The sequence below is a fragment of the Myotis brandtii genome, unplaced genomic scaffold (genome assembly GCF_000412655.1).
Source record: "Myotis brandtii unplaced genomic scaffold, ASM41265v1 scaffold693, whole genome shotgun sequence".
Classification (NCBI taxonomy): domain Eukaryota; kingdom Metazoa; phylum Chordata; class Mammalia; order Chiroptera; family Vespertilionidae; genus Myotis; species Myotis brandtii.
Window position 1 is genome coordinate 2716000 of NW_005370710.1, and position 13318 is coordinate 2729317.

At 42.8% G+C, this 13318-nt stretch overlaps 1 protein-coding gene across 1 annotated transcript in view; it reads right to left on the minus strand.

Moving 5' to 3' along the window:
* DOCK3 (dedicator of cytokinesis 3) overlaps positions 1-13318 on the minus strand; it is a 204694-nt gene that overhangs the window by 99684 nt on the left and 91692 nt on the right. The window contains exons 7-10 of the mRNA XM_014529727.1: positions 10193-10341; positions 6076-6160; positions 1764-1805; positions 1096-1250 (exon numbers count right to left, since the gene is read on the minus strand). Coding sequence (XP_014385213.1) covers positions 1096-1250; positions 1764-1805; positions 6076-6160; positions 10193-10341 — 431 coding nt within the window. The remainder of the gene's footprint in view (positions 1-1095; positions 1251-1763; positions 1806-6075; positions 6161-10192; positions 10342-13318) is intronic.

Here is a 13318-nt window from a genome sequence, read left to right on the forward strand (position 1 = left end):
CAAACTAGAATGCAGCTGAGGTGACACTGGCTTCCGCTGGCGATACCCTGAGCAGAGCATGCAGACCTGCCTGAACAGCCTTCTCATCTACAGAGCTGCGAACTAACATCAGTCATTTCAGTCCATTACATTTGTGGCAATTTGTTACACAACAGAAAACTAATTTAGTCCCTCACTTCTTTCTGCCTCAGTATTTTCAAAGGTTACACTATTATTTATTTAGACTGCCTTAAGATATTTGCTATTACAAAGTAACATTCTTGCATGTCTGAGTATGTTTATTGGCATCAAATTGTTCAAAGTAATATGTACACAATTTTTAAAACGTGCTTATGATACCAAAAGCAATGACAGAAAAATTAGAAACACTGGACTTCTTCAAAAGTGAAAACTGTTGTGCATTAAAGGACATTATCAAGGAAGTGGAGAAACCCTACAGAACGGGAGAAACGTGTGAATCCTGGATCTGCTAAGGGTTTAGCCTCCAGAAAGATAAAGAACTTCATAGCTCAGCCGGCCTCTGGGGAAGAGGAGCTGGAGTGGCTCCTCGCTGCCTCCCTCGCCTTCGCCTTCGCCTTGGAGGGGAAAGTAGGTTCACCTCAGCCTCTGGCAGTGCCCCTCCCCCCAGGCCAGGCCCCCTCCCTCCTGCCGGGCAGATGCCATCCCCTCACGGGCTAGAGCGGCACTGAGGCTGCGCTGCCTCACTCAGGACACATCGCCTGCTGCCCTGCGAGCCCTCTCTCCCGCGTGCGGGGGCAGAGCACAGGGTCCTGCCTCTGGAGCCGGGCCCCTGCGACCCTGCTGCTCCGTGTTCCTCCTGTTCCTTGTCTCTGGCCCAACAGGTGCCTTTCTCGCCCCGCAGTGCTGACAGCCCAGACTGGGATCTGAGCCCCACGTGGAAGGAGGCACAGGATAAAAACAGGCCACACACGTGCCTTCAGGACACACGGGGACCGGAGGCAAAACGCCCAGCTCCGTGAGAGGAGGCTACTTGATCTTGTTTTGCTTCCCCGGTGCATCTATCTTCTCTGAAGGCCAGAGCGCTACCATCTGAACCCAGAGCCTCAGCCTCATCAGAACCTCTAGTGCTTTTACCTGATCTGCTTGCCTTCCCGCGTGTCGTACAAGGAGAAGAAGACGTCGGTGTCTTCCCCAATGGTGTTGTAGGTGAAACTCTTCAGGCTGAGGAAGAAGTGATGGGGCACGGGCATCCGGCAGGCTTCCCCGTGGCGTGGGCGCATTGTGTCTACCTAACGAGAAAGGCAAAACCCAGCGCTGTTACTGATTCATGGCTATTAATCATAAATAAAAGGAAAACTAAGTGACTAACTCCCCGCACTGAGCCTGGAGGTGTTTTCTCTGCAGGAGGGCACACACGCGGCTGGGAGAAGCGAACAGCGAGCCACGATGGAGGAACGGGAATTCCGACTCATGAGTGAGCTCAGTCTCCCCCAGGCCACAAACATCTCAGTTCCCCAGGGAACCATTTCCAAGTCATTTCCTGGGGATCCTGCCTGGTCCTGATGCACGTGACTTCACTGCAAGGTGGAACAGCTCCCATCCGCAGTGACACGTGTGTCTCCGTGCAGGCTGTCACCTCAGCTGCTCGGTCTCTCTCCCGGCTGCGCTGTGTGCACGTGCACAGAGGAGGGGGCCGGGACTAATCTGGTAAAGGGCAGGGCTCCCAGAGGAAAGCGCCCGCACAGGGGAAAGCCGGGGGCGCCATCTCCTAGTGCCTCCCCGGGGGCTGGTGAGCCGCTTACCTGGGACGTGCTTTGCTGTACACTCTGCCGGCTGGACAAATGCTATGGAGAGAAGGAAAGAACAATTCACTCCACTGGGAAGGAAATGTCTGTTACGCATCTTCTTTCCATACGGTAGGCATTCTGCTATGCCTTTTACATATATGATCTCACTTAATTCTGATAGCCTCGTTAGATAAGTGTTACTCATATCTGATCAAACCTTAGACAACTCAGGCTTAGTACCCGGGAGCGGTCTGCTGAAGCTCACATGGCAAGAAGGGGGCAAAATCTGGATCCAAACCCAAGCCTCTCCAGCTGGGGGCACCAGCCAAGCCACAGGAAGTACTTGCCGCTGGACTTCTCTCCACATGCTGCCTGCACCGTGCCCTGAGCCCCGTGATCCAGCTTCCCCGCCTCCACACCGAGGAGGTGCAGCCTTAACCTGAAGGGGCTCCCTCCCAAGCATCTCTCCACGCGGGTCCTTGGCTGCTGGCTCAGTTAGAAGCAGCAGATCCCACTCCCAGCCACACGCAGTAGATTGTGAAACTTCAGAGAAATCACTTACTCTCTCCAAGGGATGTTTTCCTTAACTGTAACAATAAGATAAAGGCTTTGTCTTCCTCACAGGGCTATTATGAGGCTCAAATTTCACATTAAGAAGCAGCATGACATAGTAGTTAGGGACCTACGTCAGGACACCTGGTTTTCCATCTTGACTCAACTTGTTTCCTCCTTTGTAAACTGAGGATAACTTTTTTTTAAATCTTCACCTGAGGACAGTTTTTCCACTGATTTTCAGAGAGATTGAGAGGGAGGGAGGAGAGAGAAAGAAATATCGAAGTGAAAGAGACATATTGACTGACTGCCTCCTGCACATACCCCAACCGAGGGTGGGGAACGAACCAGCAAATGAGGTGTGTGCCTTTGACTGGGAGTTGAACCGGGAAACCTTCAGTCCAAGGACCTACGCTCTAACCACTGAGCAACAGGCCAGGACAAGGATAACATTTTGTGCTGAACTCAACATCACAGGATTTTGTGTAGATTAAGTTAGCATATACCTATATTTGTGAGTGATTGACCACTGTTATCTATGATTAGTGTTATTATTGGTATTCTTCTTATAATTAGTTACTATAGAAAAGTCAGTCACATTTAGAAGTAACCCTTGCCAAAGAAAAAATGATTAGCTCACAAACATTAGGTGCCTGGTCTTGGTGAACTCAATAGTGAGTTTCTATCCTATTTCCTGTGGGCCCTAGAAGTGTGAGGAAACGCGCATTTGGTGACTGTTCCACATCACACAGGCACAAAGACTGGTTTCTGAGTAGAATGATCTCATTTCTATTCCAAATACACACATTTAACCCTAGATAAAACTAAAGTAAAATTAAATATTCATTTAAATGCATCTCACAAGCTATATTTGCTATTAAATACTCATGTGCATTGTTAAATTAGCAAATTATTATTGACTATTAATAGTCATTCATGGGACTACATGCCTGGGTTGTAGGCTCGATTCCCAGTGGGGAGCGTGCAGGAGGCAGCCGATCAATGATTCTCTCTCGTCACTGATGTTTCTATCTCTCTCTCCCTCTCCCTTCCTCTCTGAAATCAATAAAAAACGTATTTTTAAAAAAGTTTGCAATAAAGTTATCAGCCCTCTGTTCACCCTGTTCTGTGCCCCAAAAAGGTACTTTCTGTACCTTTACTGTGTTTTTTCCTAAAATAATAAAATATCTCTATATGTCATACTTATAATACTCTCGCTCTATCCAATTTTCGATTTCTCTATTGTGGCCTTTTATAATGGGAGCTGTGGGTTATCGTATTTGTTTATATCTATTTCACTTCAACCATATGTGCAATGTCTCACGAGTTTTGGTCAAAACTTGTTTATACTATTGTAACATTTAACTACTGTTCACCGCTAAGCCAAGTAGTATACTTCAACTACACTTCCTTTCTTCTACTGCCTTCTGCTTTTGTATTGGAGGTCACTTAGTTTTATTTAAATTGTAGGGCCTTTCCTATGCCCTCCAATAGCTCTCCAAAAGCCCTTTCAACAGCGTTTCCCACGCGGGAAAGCCAGCAGACCCTCCATGAAGGGGGCTTTCACCTGGAGAGGCCCCTGCTGGCGGCGCCTCTGCTTCCGCGAGGACCAGTTACTCTCAGGCCGGCTGCCCCGCTGTGACCCAGGACTTCCCTCTGAGGTCACCCCGAGCATTCTTTGCACCTCTCAACTGAGTCAGAATTCCTTTCCTGATGGCACATAATAGCGTCTTTTGGTTTCCTCCCATATTTTAAATAAGTAAATTACTATTCAGTGATTTCCTGAAAAGGGTTTTTAAAGAAAGAGATTTTTTTTTTTTTGAGACTAAGTGAGCAAAATTTTCTCTAGGCCACTTTCCCATTTGACTGATAATGTGGCTCAGTAAACATAAAATTCTAGGTTGAATTTTGTCCCCGTCAGCACTTTAAAGGCAATTCTTCATTGTTGCTAGTTTTCAAAGTTGCTTTTAGGAAGACAAATGCTATTCTTACAACAAATCCTTAGTAGGTCACCTATTTTTCTCTCAGGAAGCTTTTCAGCTTTGTGAGCTGAAATTTCACAATTAAATGTTAAATACTTGTTCTACCCTTTCAATCTGGAGACTCATATCTCTCTTCGGGGAAAGTGTTTTTTCTAGCTGTATGAGATATAACTGGCATACAGTGCTGCATAAATTTAAGGTGTAGGATGTGATGATTCTATACACATATATGCTGTGAAATAAGCTAATTTCATTTCACATAACTGCCTGTTGCTGGGTGTGAGATTTAAGATCTACCCTTTTAGAAACTTCCAGTACACAACACCCTGCTGTCACCCACCACCCCCATGCTGAGCATCAGATCCCCAGAACGCAATCCTCTTCGCTGTAGAGGTCTGCACCCTTTGACCAACATCCCCCCACCCTCAGCCCCTGGCGATCACCATTCTACTCTGTATCTATGAATTCAGCTTTTTCAGAGTCTACATATTAGACCCTAAAGTATTTGTCATTCTCTCTTTGACTTACTTAGCACAATACTCTCAAGGTTCACCCATGTTGTCACAAATGACAGGTAACTTCTTTCTTACCGCCGAATGGTATTCCGCTGTACACATACACAGCACTTTCTTTAGTCATTCATCCACCAATGGACATTTGTTTAGGTTGATTCTATGTGTTGGCTACTGTGAATATGCTGCAATGAACATGGGAGTGCAGTTGCTTCGTTGAGATCCTGATTTTAATTCCTCTGGGTACATATCCAGAAGTGGGATCACTGGATCAGATGGTAGTTATATTTTTTATTTTTTGAGGAATCTCCATGCAGTTTCATAGCGACTATACAAACTTACATTCCCACCAACAGCGCACAAGGGTTCTCTTCTCCACATCCTGGCCACCACTCAGCTCTTGTTTTTGTGATGACAGGCATTCTATTCCAGGTGTGAAGTAATATTTCATTGCCGTTTTAATTTGCATTTCCCTAATGATTAGTGATATTGAACACCTTTTCATCTTCTTAAATAGAAACTTGTAATTCTTTCTAAAACTTCTAATTCTCACCAGTATACAGGGTGTTCCAAAAAATGGGTGTCCCCCCAAAATATATACACACTATGTCTTCAGATTCTATTACATTTTTGAACATGAAGTGTATTTTAACAAGCACTACCTTTATAATTATGCAAAGTATGTACACTTCAGGGGCACCCTGTGTGTTCCTTGAATATGTACATTCTCCTTAAAGTGAGGTTTCACCCAGTCCCTTAGTCTAAACTTAATAGTCACCTGAGGTTTCTGATGTTTGTTTTACTTTAAAATTGTGTATCTTTCTTTCATTTACTTCTTTTCAGTCAGCTTATAAAATGTAATCTTGGCCATTTGCCAACTCAATACATTTTTGTAACAACCAAGGATTTAACAGGTTGTCTCTCTCTTAGAAATATTGACACATTATTTCCATGGTTAATCACTACATTAGCCAATAACTGGCTCTTTTAAGCTTCAACTAGAGACAGAACTTTAGGAACTGGTGAAGGCCGAAGGAGCTTTGGCTCTGTTCACCAGCACAACCAACAGAGAAATGCCCCACTGACAGAACAGCCCAGCTCTCTCCACAGTAATTCCATTTAGAAGAGCAAGTGTGAGACACTGCCAGAATAAGGAAGACCCTTCATTAGACTGGGACAACGACAAAGGAACACTTCTATTTCATAACATTAGTTCATAACAAATTAGGAAAAGTACAGGAGAAAGACGAGGTGTGCAGGAACAAGCGTCAGGTTTCTTACCATTTTGTAGAGGTCAGAGACACTGATCTGGTCCGAATCCACTACCTCAAAGTCCTTCCGAGGCACCAGGTCCAGGCCCAAATGCCTAGTGAAGAGAAAGACCACACTCAGCACGCAGGTCCTCGCGTGCTCAGCTTTCTGTCCGCGCTGAGAGCGCAGGCCGCCATGAGCTTGTGGACGGGGCTCAGACCCTGCCGCGGGGGTACAGGCCTCTGGTAAGACTTCATTGTGTTCACCTTTAGGTGAATACGTAAGGCTGACACACGTCTAGGCTCCAGCAGTCCCCTTGTGATGGTAAGAAGGACTCATTTGATATCACCTTAACAGACTGATTGTGTTCACTAAGGATGGGTTTTCCATAGATCATTTTCATTTGATATCACCTTGTTAACGGACCGATTGTGTTCACTAAGGATGGGTTTTCCATAGATCATTAATAAGTCACTTTTCTTTTATTTCTCCCCATCCTACAAGCATGCTCAAGGTTCAGTCATGCATCACTTCCACTACCAAGAGAAGTTATCTAGGATCCAATTAGATGTGTAATCCAAAGTTAAACACAGAACAAAATCACCTGCTGAAGATAATAAATGCAAAGAAATGTACGTTTTGGTGGAATTTTATCTCATTTTCAATTTAATTAAAACTGACATTGGGTTATATATAGTAAAGACATTACCACATATTAGCCAATATGTTAAGAAACTTTAGACAGAAGTTTAACCAAGGAGTACTGCTCCCAAAGAACTCAATACTTGGAAGATCTGGTAGAACTTGGGCAGAAGGAAGAAGTCATGTGATTAACGGTCGACCTGGAGGCAGTGTGAGACAGTGACTAACTGGACATAATCAGAACTCTTGGGTTCAAACATGGTACATAGTTTATAGCCAATAAATGTTAGCTCCTTCCTCTCTCTCTAGAAAAACAGCTCTAAACCTGGAGTCCAGTGGACTGTGGACCCCTGAAACTGCTTACAACAGTATGTGCGCTTGTTCATTTTACAAGTGATCATTTAGAACATTTTCCAAATATTCTGTAGTCATGCCACTGAAATCTTTTTAAATACAAAAATGAGACAAAACTTTATATATATTCTTTAACCACTAGAGGTCACAAAATATATGATAGACTAATAGTAGAATTAAGTAACAAAAAGACTATGCAAATAACCCAATTAAAATAGGTGTTTTCAATATAAGAACTTAGGGGAAAATGCAGATGGATATAAGTCAATAGGACTGGGAATGGGTGAAAGTGCTCTGAATCGGTGCACCGAACACAGTGATACCCATGCAAACTCTCTCTTACTAGCACTCTGACACTCTTGCCTTGCTTGTCCACTCAGCTATCCACCTACATACCCATCCACTCACCTCACAGACCTTTTATGCACTGACCAAGGTGCTGAATACAAGAAATACGGCAGTTTTCAGTCAAGCCAATGTTGGTACTCATCAGGCTAATTCTCCCCTGAGAGCGAGTATTTTCCCTCTCCTGGAAGTCACTAGAGCACAGCACCTTTTAGTTTCTCGATTTCATTAAGAAATAAGAGAATGATCCACAGGTGATCTGATAAAATAGAAGACAAGTTCCTTCTACTAAGATTGACTTCAATGGAGAGAGTAGTTCTCAAAAGCTAAGTTGGACGACTGTCCCCACTGGAAGAAGGAAGAGAGGCTGCACAGTGAGAAGCAACACGTGTTCACCACAAACCCTCCTCGGAGGGAGGTTCCTGGCCTTCTCTATGGTTTAAGGACAAGGAAGAGTTACTAGGAAGTGCAGGAAATGATTAGATAGTATGGTTGCACATCTCCCAACATAATTTTGAAGATACTACTTCATCATATTCTAGCATCCAGTGTTACTGATAAAACTTTGGAGGCCAATGTGATCCTTATTAAGACTTGTTTTTCTGTCTGAAAACCTTTTAGGATCTTCTCATCATCCCTGGGACACTGAACTATCTTCATGTGCCTTGCCATGGGTTTTGGGTTCCCCCATTCATATTAGGCATTTGGTGGGCCCTTTCAATCCCAAGACTCCTGGTTCTTTGGCTCTGAGAAATGTTCTTCCAGCATTTCTTTGGAATTTCTTCTTTATTTGCCTTTGTATGTTTTTTCCCCCTGGAAATTATAATGTCTGATGTGGGACCCCCTGGCCTAACCCTCTGTATTGCCCTTCTTTCTTCAATCACTTCCCATTCTTTTTGATTTTCCTAGTGACAACATAAAATTATCTTCCTAAATGTTTTATTTTGGAAGTCACATACTCTGTTCCTTTTTCATAGCATTTTATTCTACATAATAAATTTTCTTGATTCTTTTGGAGGATACTCAGAGATTTTTTAAAAGTTCAGTAGATGAGTGGATTAAAAAACTATGGTACATCTACACAATGGAATACTACGCTGCTATAAAAAGGAAGGAACTCCTACCATTTGCAACAGCATGGATGGACCTGGAGAGCATTATGCTAAGCGAATTAAGTCAGTCAGAGAAAGATAAATATCACATGACATGATCTCACTCATTTGTGGAATATAATGAACAACATAAAGTGATGAACAAAAACAGATCCAGAGACAGAGAAGCATCGATCAGACCATCAAACCTCAGAAGGAAGGCAGGTGAGGGGGGTAAGGGGGAGAGAGCAACCAAAGGACTTATATGCATGCATATGAGCCTAACCAATGGACAAGACACTAGGAGGGTGAGGGCATGAGCGGGGGTGGGGTGGGGGGGCAATAGAGGGTAAGAACACATATGTAACACCTTAATCAATCAAGAAAATGAAAATATTAAGTTCTTTACTCCTCTCTGATTCTCTCTGGGGCCTGATGCCTTTCTCTGGGCTAGGTATTTTGTTTACTCTGATTTCTGTCTCTTCCCTATGGAAGCATTTCTTCAAATATTTGATGATACTCGATTGTCCATTCAGATTTCAAAGCCCTTCGAAGTGTGGGAGTTTTCTGTACATGGGTGGGTGGCTAGCAGCTTCTCTTTTTGCTAAGCGGAAGGGATTTGGTCATTACACTCTGAAACCCACAATAAGGTCCCGGCTCTCTCTTGTCCAGTTTCCTCCCGGGCAGCCTGCCTTTGTATTTGTGAGTCTGAAGTCGAACACCTGGCTGCCAGGCATTCTCTCATGGTGGTGGATTAGTTCTTTTACAGACTCTCAAGAATCCCCCTTTTTTATGTTCCAAGGCCCACTCCTACCCTCCATGATTCTGGGAGTTACAAAGGAGCAGCTCCTTCATTAGCTAACATTTCCCCCACATATACTGGGCTTCCTCTGTCACTAATCCTCCAACTACTTTGTAGAAATGGGTTTATAGATCTCATTTATTGCTGGCCCCCCTCCCATTCTTTTTATTTTCTAATATTTCAATGATGTCTTGAGAAGGAGAGGAGCTAAAGACTTGAACTAATATACTTTAGGTATATGTATATCTTATAGGAAGTAAACTGGTCACTTCAAAGTTCAATGGACATGATTTTAAGAGAATGAGACAAAAGTATCTGAAAATTATATCAATTATTAAGTCTAGGAAGAAAGAAAATCTAAATACTATTTACTCTAGCTTCCCATACCAAAGTCTTAGGATTGTACTTATATGGCAATAGCAAATAATCACACCTATAAATACAGGACTATATTTGAATGAAAATTAGTTTAAGAATATTCTGAAGTACAGATGTAGAAATTCCCATGGTAGTATATGCTTATTTAGATGCACTACATGACTATAAAAAGTAAAGGGCACCAAATTCACATTTATTAAAAAGGTACTAAAAGATGAAACAAAAGCATATTCTGATTCCTGAGGTCGATAATCAAGGAATTTGAGTTGGAAGAGACCTCAGTAGATCATGTTGTCCAATCTGATTTTCCAGAAGTTAAAATGGAGGCTGAGAGAGTTTCAGTGAGTAGAGCCAATGAGTGTCCTTTGCTAAACTAAAAGAAATGACAACTCGTAGTAAAAATGGCCAAAGCTTAGTAGATAATATAATAATGACTTTTAATCACTAAAGAGAAGCTATGATTAAGTGCAAACTCCATGAGGACTGAGTTATTGTAAATAAAACTGAGCGATGCCCAAATAACAGCCATACTTACTCATTCCCCCAGTCCAGTCGCACGGTGATGTGCCGCTTAACCTCCCGCACCTGATCCTGAGTCAGGTGACCAGACAGTAGCTGCCTTCGAAGGTCAATAAGTTCATTCATCACATGGCGTAGTTTGTAGAAAAGATCTACTTTGTGTTTCTGAAAGGGCATTTTTGGTGTTGGGTGAAATAAAAAATGGACATGGAAAAGGAATGAAAAAAGAAAGAGAAATAGTTAAACTATGGAAAGTGCTCATTTCTCTAAACCTCTAAAAAAGGCAATGCAAAGAGAAGTTTATCTAAGAATCTTAAAGTCCTTAGTTTGTACTACCTAAAACCTCTACGCAGGGACAGCTAACGCGCTCTGCAATTGCCCTGGGCCCTGCACAGTGTGTTCATCTCCACTCCATCCTGGACGACTCATTTCCCAGTGAATCCTCCTCACTGCTCTTAATCGGAACGGGAAGTTACACAGGAGCTGAGAGCTGTTTTCTCTGACAGAAGGTACTATCCTGAGCAACCAAGATCCCACCCACCCAGAAGCATCTCTGGTTTTTCCAGGAGGAATGCTCAGCTGGGGGAGGGGGAGCGAGCACCACTTGCCCTATTTAAAGGCACTCAGGTTTCAAATAAAGCCGAGGTCTCCGGAGGAACGTTCACTCCTGGTTTCCAGGCCTCATCTGGCTTTAATGAGCTTTTGTAAACAGTATGTGTCCCTAGTGTCACAGATGCCTCGTCTTTTTAGTTTAATAAAAAGTGTCACCTTCATAAGAGTTAAGTGGGAACCTTTCAATGAACTTAATGATGTCACAGTGGCTATACTTACAAGAAAAAAATGTAAGTGCCATGACAGGAGGTGCTTGAGCAAAACGATATACTTAAGAACACAGATTTTAAAACTAAATTCCTATTTGCTCACAAATGAAATTTTTATTTTGGGATTTTTAGGTTTCTGTTTGTATTATAGAGAAGCATAATTTTATGTAATCAAAATTCTTGGGATGTAACTTATCTGAATAGAATGCTTTGAAAGACAGATCAGCCTATCCTGTGATTTTCAGCCGGTGCGTCGCAAGAACGTTTGAAACAGGCACTACCTGCCTATTTAGCAGGGGCACTGGCCTCTTTTCCCTTACGGCGTCAAATACAAAAATGACAACAGGCAACACAATAGCCGTCCGGTGTGAAAGAATCAAAATTATACCCATTTTCTTTGTCAGATAGGCATAAAACAGAATATATTTTTGATGTGCCACAGAATTTTAGTAATTAGTTTATGTGTGTCATGAAATGAAAATCATTGACATACTATTTGTTAGTAAAATCTCTATCTGAGATTTCCCCTAAAAGGGGGCTTGCCAAAATAAGCTTGATCTAAGTGGCCATAAATAAAATTAATTATACAGTAAGTTACAAATGTTTTTGCTTTGTTAATTATAAAGCAAATTGGCTAATGTTTTTAGATGGCAGTGATCTCATGACAAATGTTAAAAACATCATACTACTGAGAAATCACCTAATGGAGCACTAGACTTAAAGGTCTATCTTAAAGAGAAATTATTTTTAACTGGAAAACCTAAGGACTCATGTACTCTAAGTACATTTCAAAAGGCATGCTGGCCCTTCTTTAGTCCATGAGCATATGAAGAAAGTTAAGCACCTTGCTGGACACAAGCTGGCCGAAGGGCAGGATTTACAGTCCTGCCAGCTCAGAAAGCAAGGCCTAAGCAAACGGCATCATCTGGCAAAGTGAGATCTTGAAGACAAGCAGTAAAGGCAATGCGGTTCTGATAAAACAGGGCTACCTATCTAAATTTAAAATAGAAAGTTAGAATTATTATTTTCCCATGGAACCACATGTAATAACCCACTGCATATGTACATGAGCACTTATTCGTTCACTCAATTAACAAATGCTCACGGAGCAGTGGAGGAATGCTACCATTGTGTTGTGATCAGAAGTTCCTACTCCTGTGTTTTCATTCCACAGAGCAGAGACGGACAAAAGGAAAAGAAATACATGATGGTGGTTAAGTTCTAAGAAACAATGTTAAAGCAGAATAGGGACAGTGGGTAGCCGTGGGTGGGCTGGCGGGGACAGGGAGAGGTGCTCCTTAGGTAGGGTGGCCAGGGAAAGGCTTCTTTGGGAGCTGAACTGAGAGTAGAAACATGAAGGCAATGAGGTGACAACATCTGAGGAAACTGGGGGAGTTTTAGAGGCATCAGTCAGCAAGCGCAAACGCCTCGATGCGGGAGGGGACTTGGCGTGGAGAACAGAGATCCGTGCCCACGGGCGGAGTGAACCGAGGAGAGTGGTGATGCTGCAGTCAGAGGCCACAGGGGCCAGATGAGGCCGGCCTGCGTGCCATCTTTGGCTTTTATTCCAAACAAGATGGGAAGCCACTGGAAATTTGCAGCAGAAGAGTGGTGTGCTATGACTTAAGTCTTGAAAGCATCACCCTGAGTGCTCTGTTGAGAGGAAACCATGAAAAAGAGGAACGCAGGGGTCCCAGTGAAAAGCTCTTGATTGCAATGACCCCCAGAATGATGGCTGACGGGATGAAGGTCAGACAGTGGTGATAAAAATGGTAGGGGCTTGGTTTTGACATGACAGAGCTATCAAGATCTGTGGATAGATTAGGGGTGGGAAATGAATGAAGTCAAAGATCACTCCTTTTCCTGGCCTGGGAACACATCTGAAAGAGGGAAACAAGGTTTAATTTGGACATGCTAATTTGACAGTTGACATTCAGAGGTCAGAAAATCGAGAATTATCTAGCAGAGAAAACTATGAGGGAGGAATAAGCAGGGAGATGAAAGAAAAAGCAATATTGAAAACAGGATTTTAAAAAGGACTTTGTCAAATGCACTGTAAGATTAAATAAAATAGACTGAGAACTGGTCACTGGATTTGGCATGGTAGTGGCCATCACTGACCTCTACAAGGGCAGTTTTGATAAAATGAGTGAGTTCATGAGAGAACTGAGCATGGATGAACCTAGAGGATATTATGCTAAGTGAAATAAGTCAGACAGAGAAAGACAAACTTATGATATCACTTATATGTGGAATTTAAAAAAACAAATGAACAAAACAAAAACAGATTCATAGAAACAGAGATCAAACTGATGGTTGGC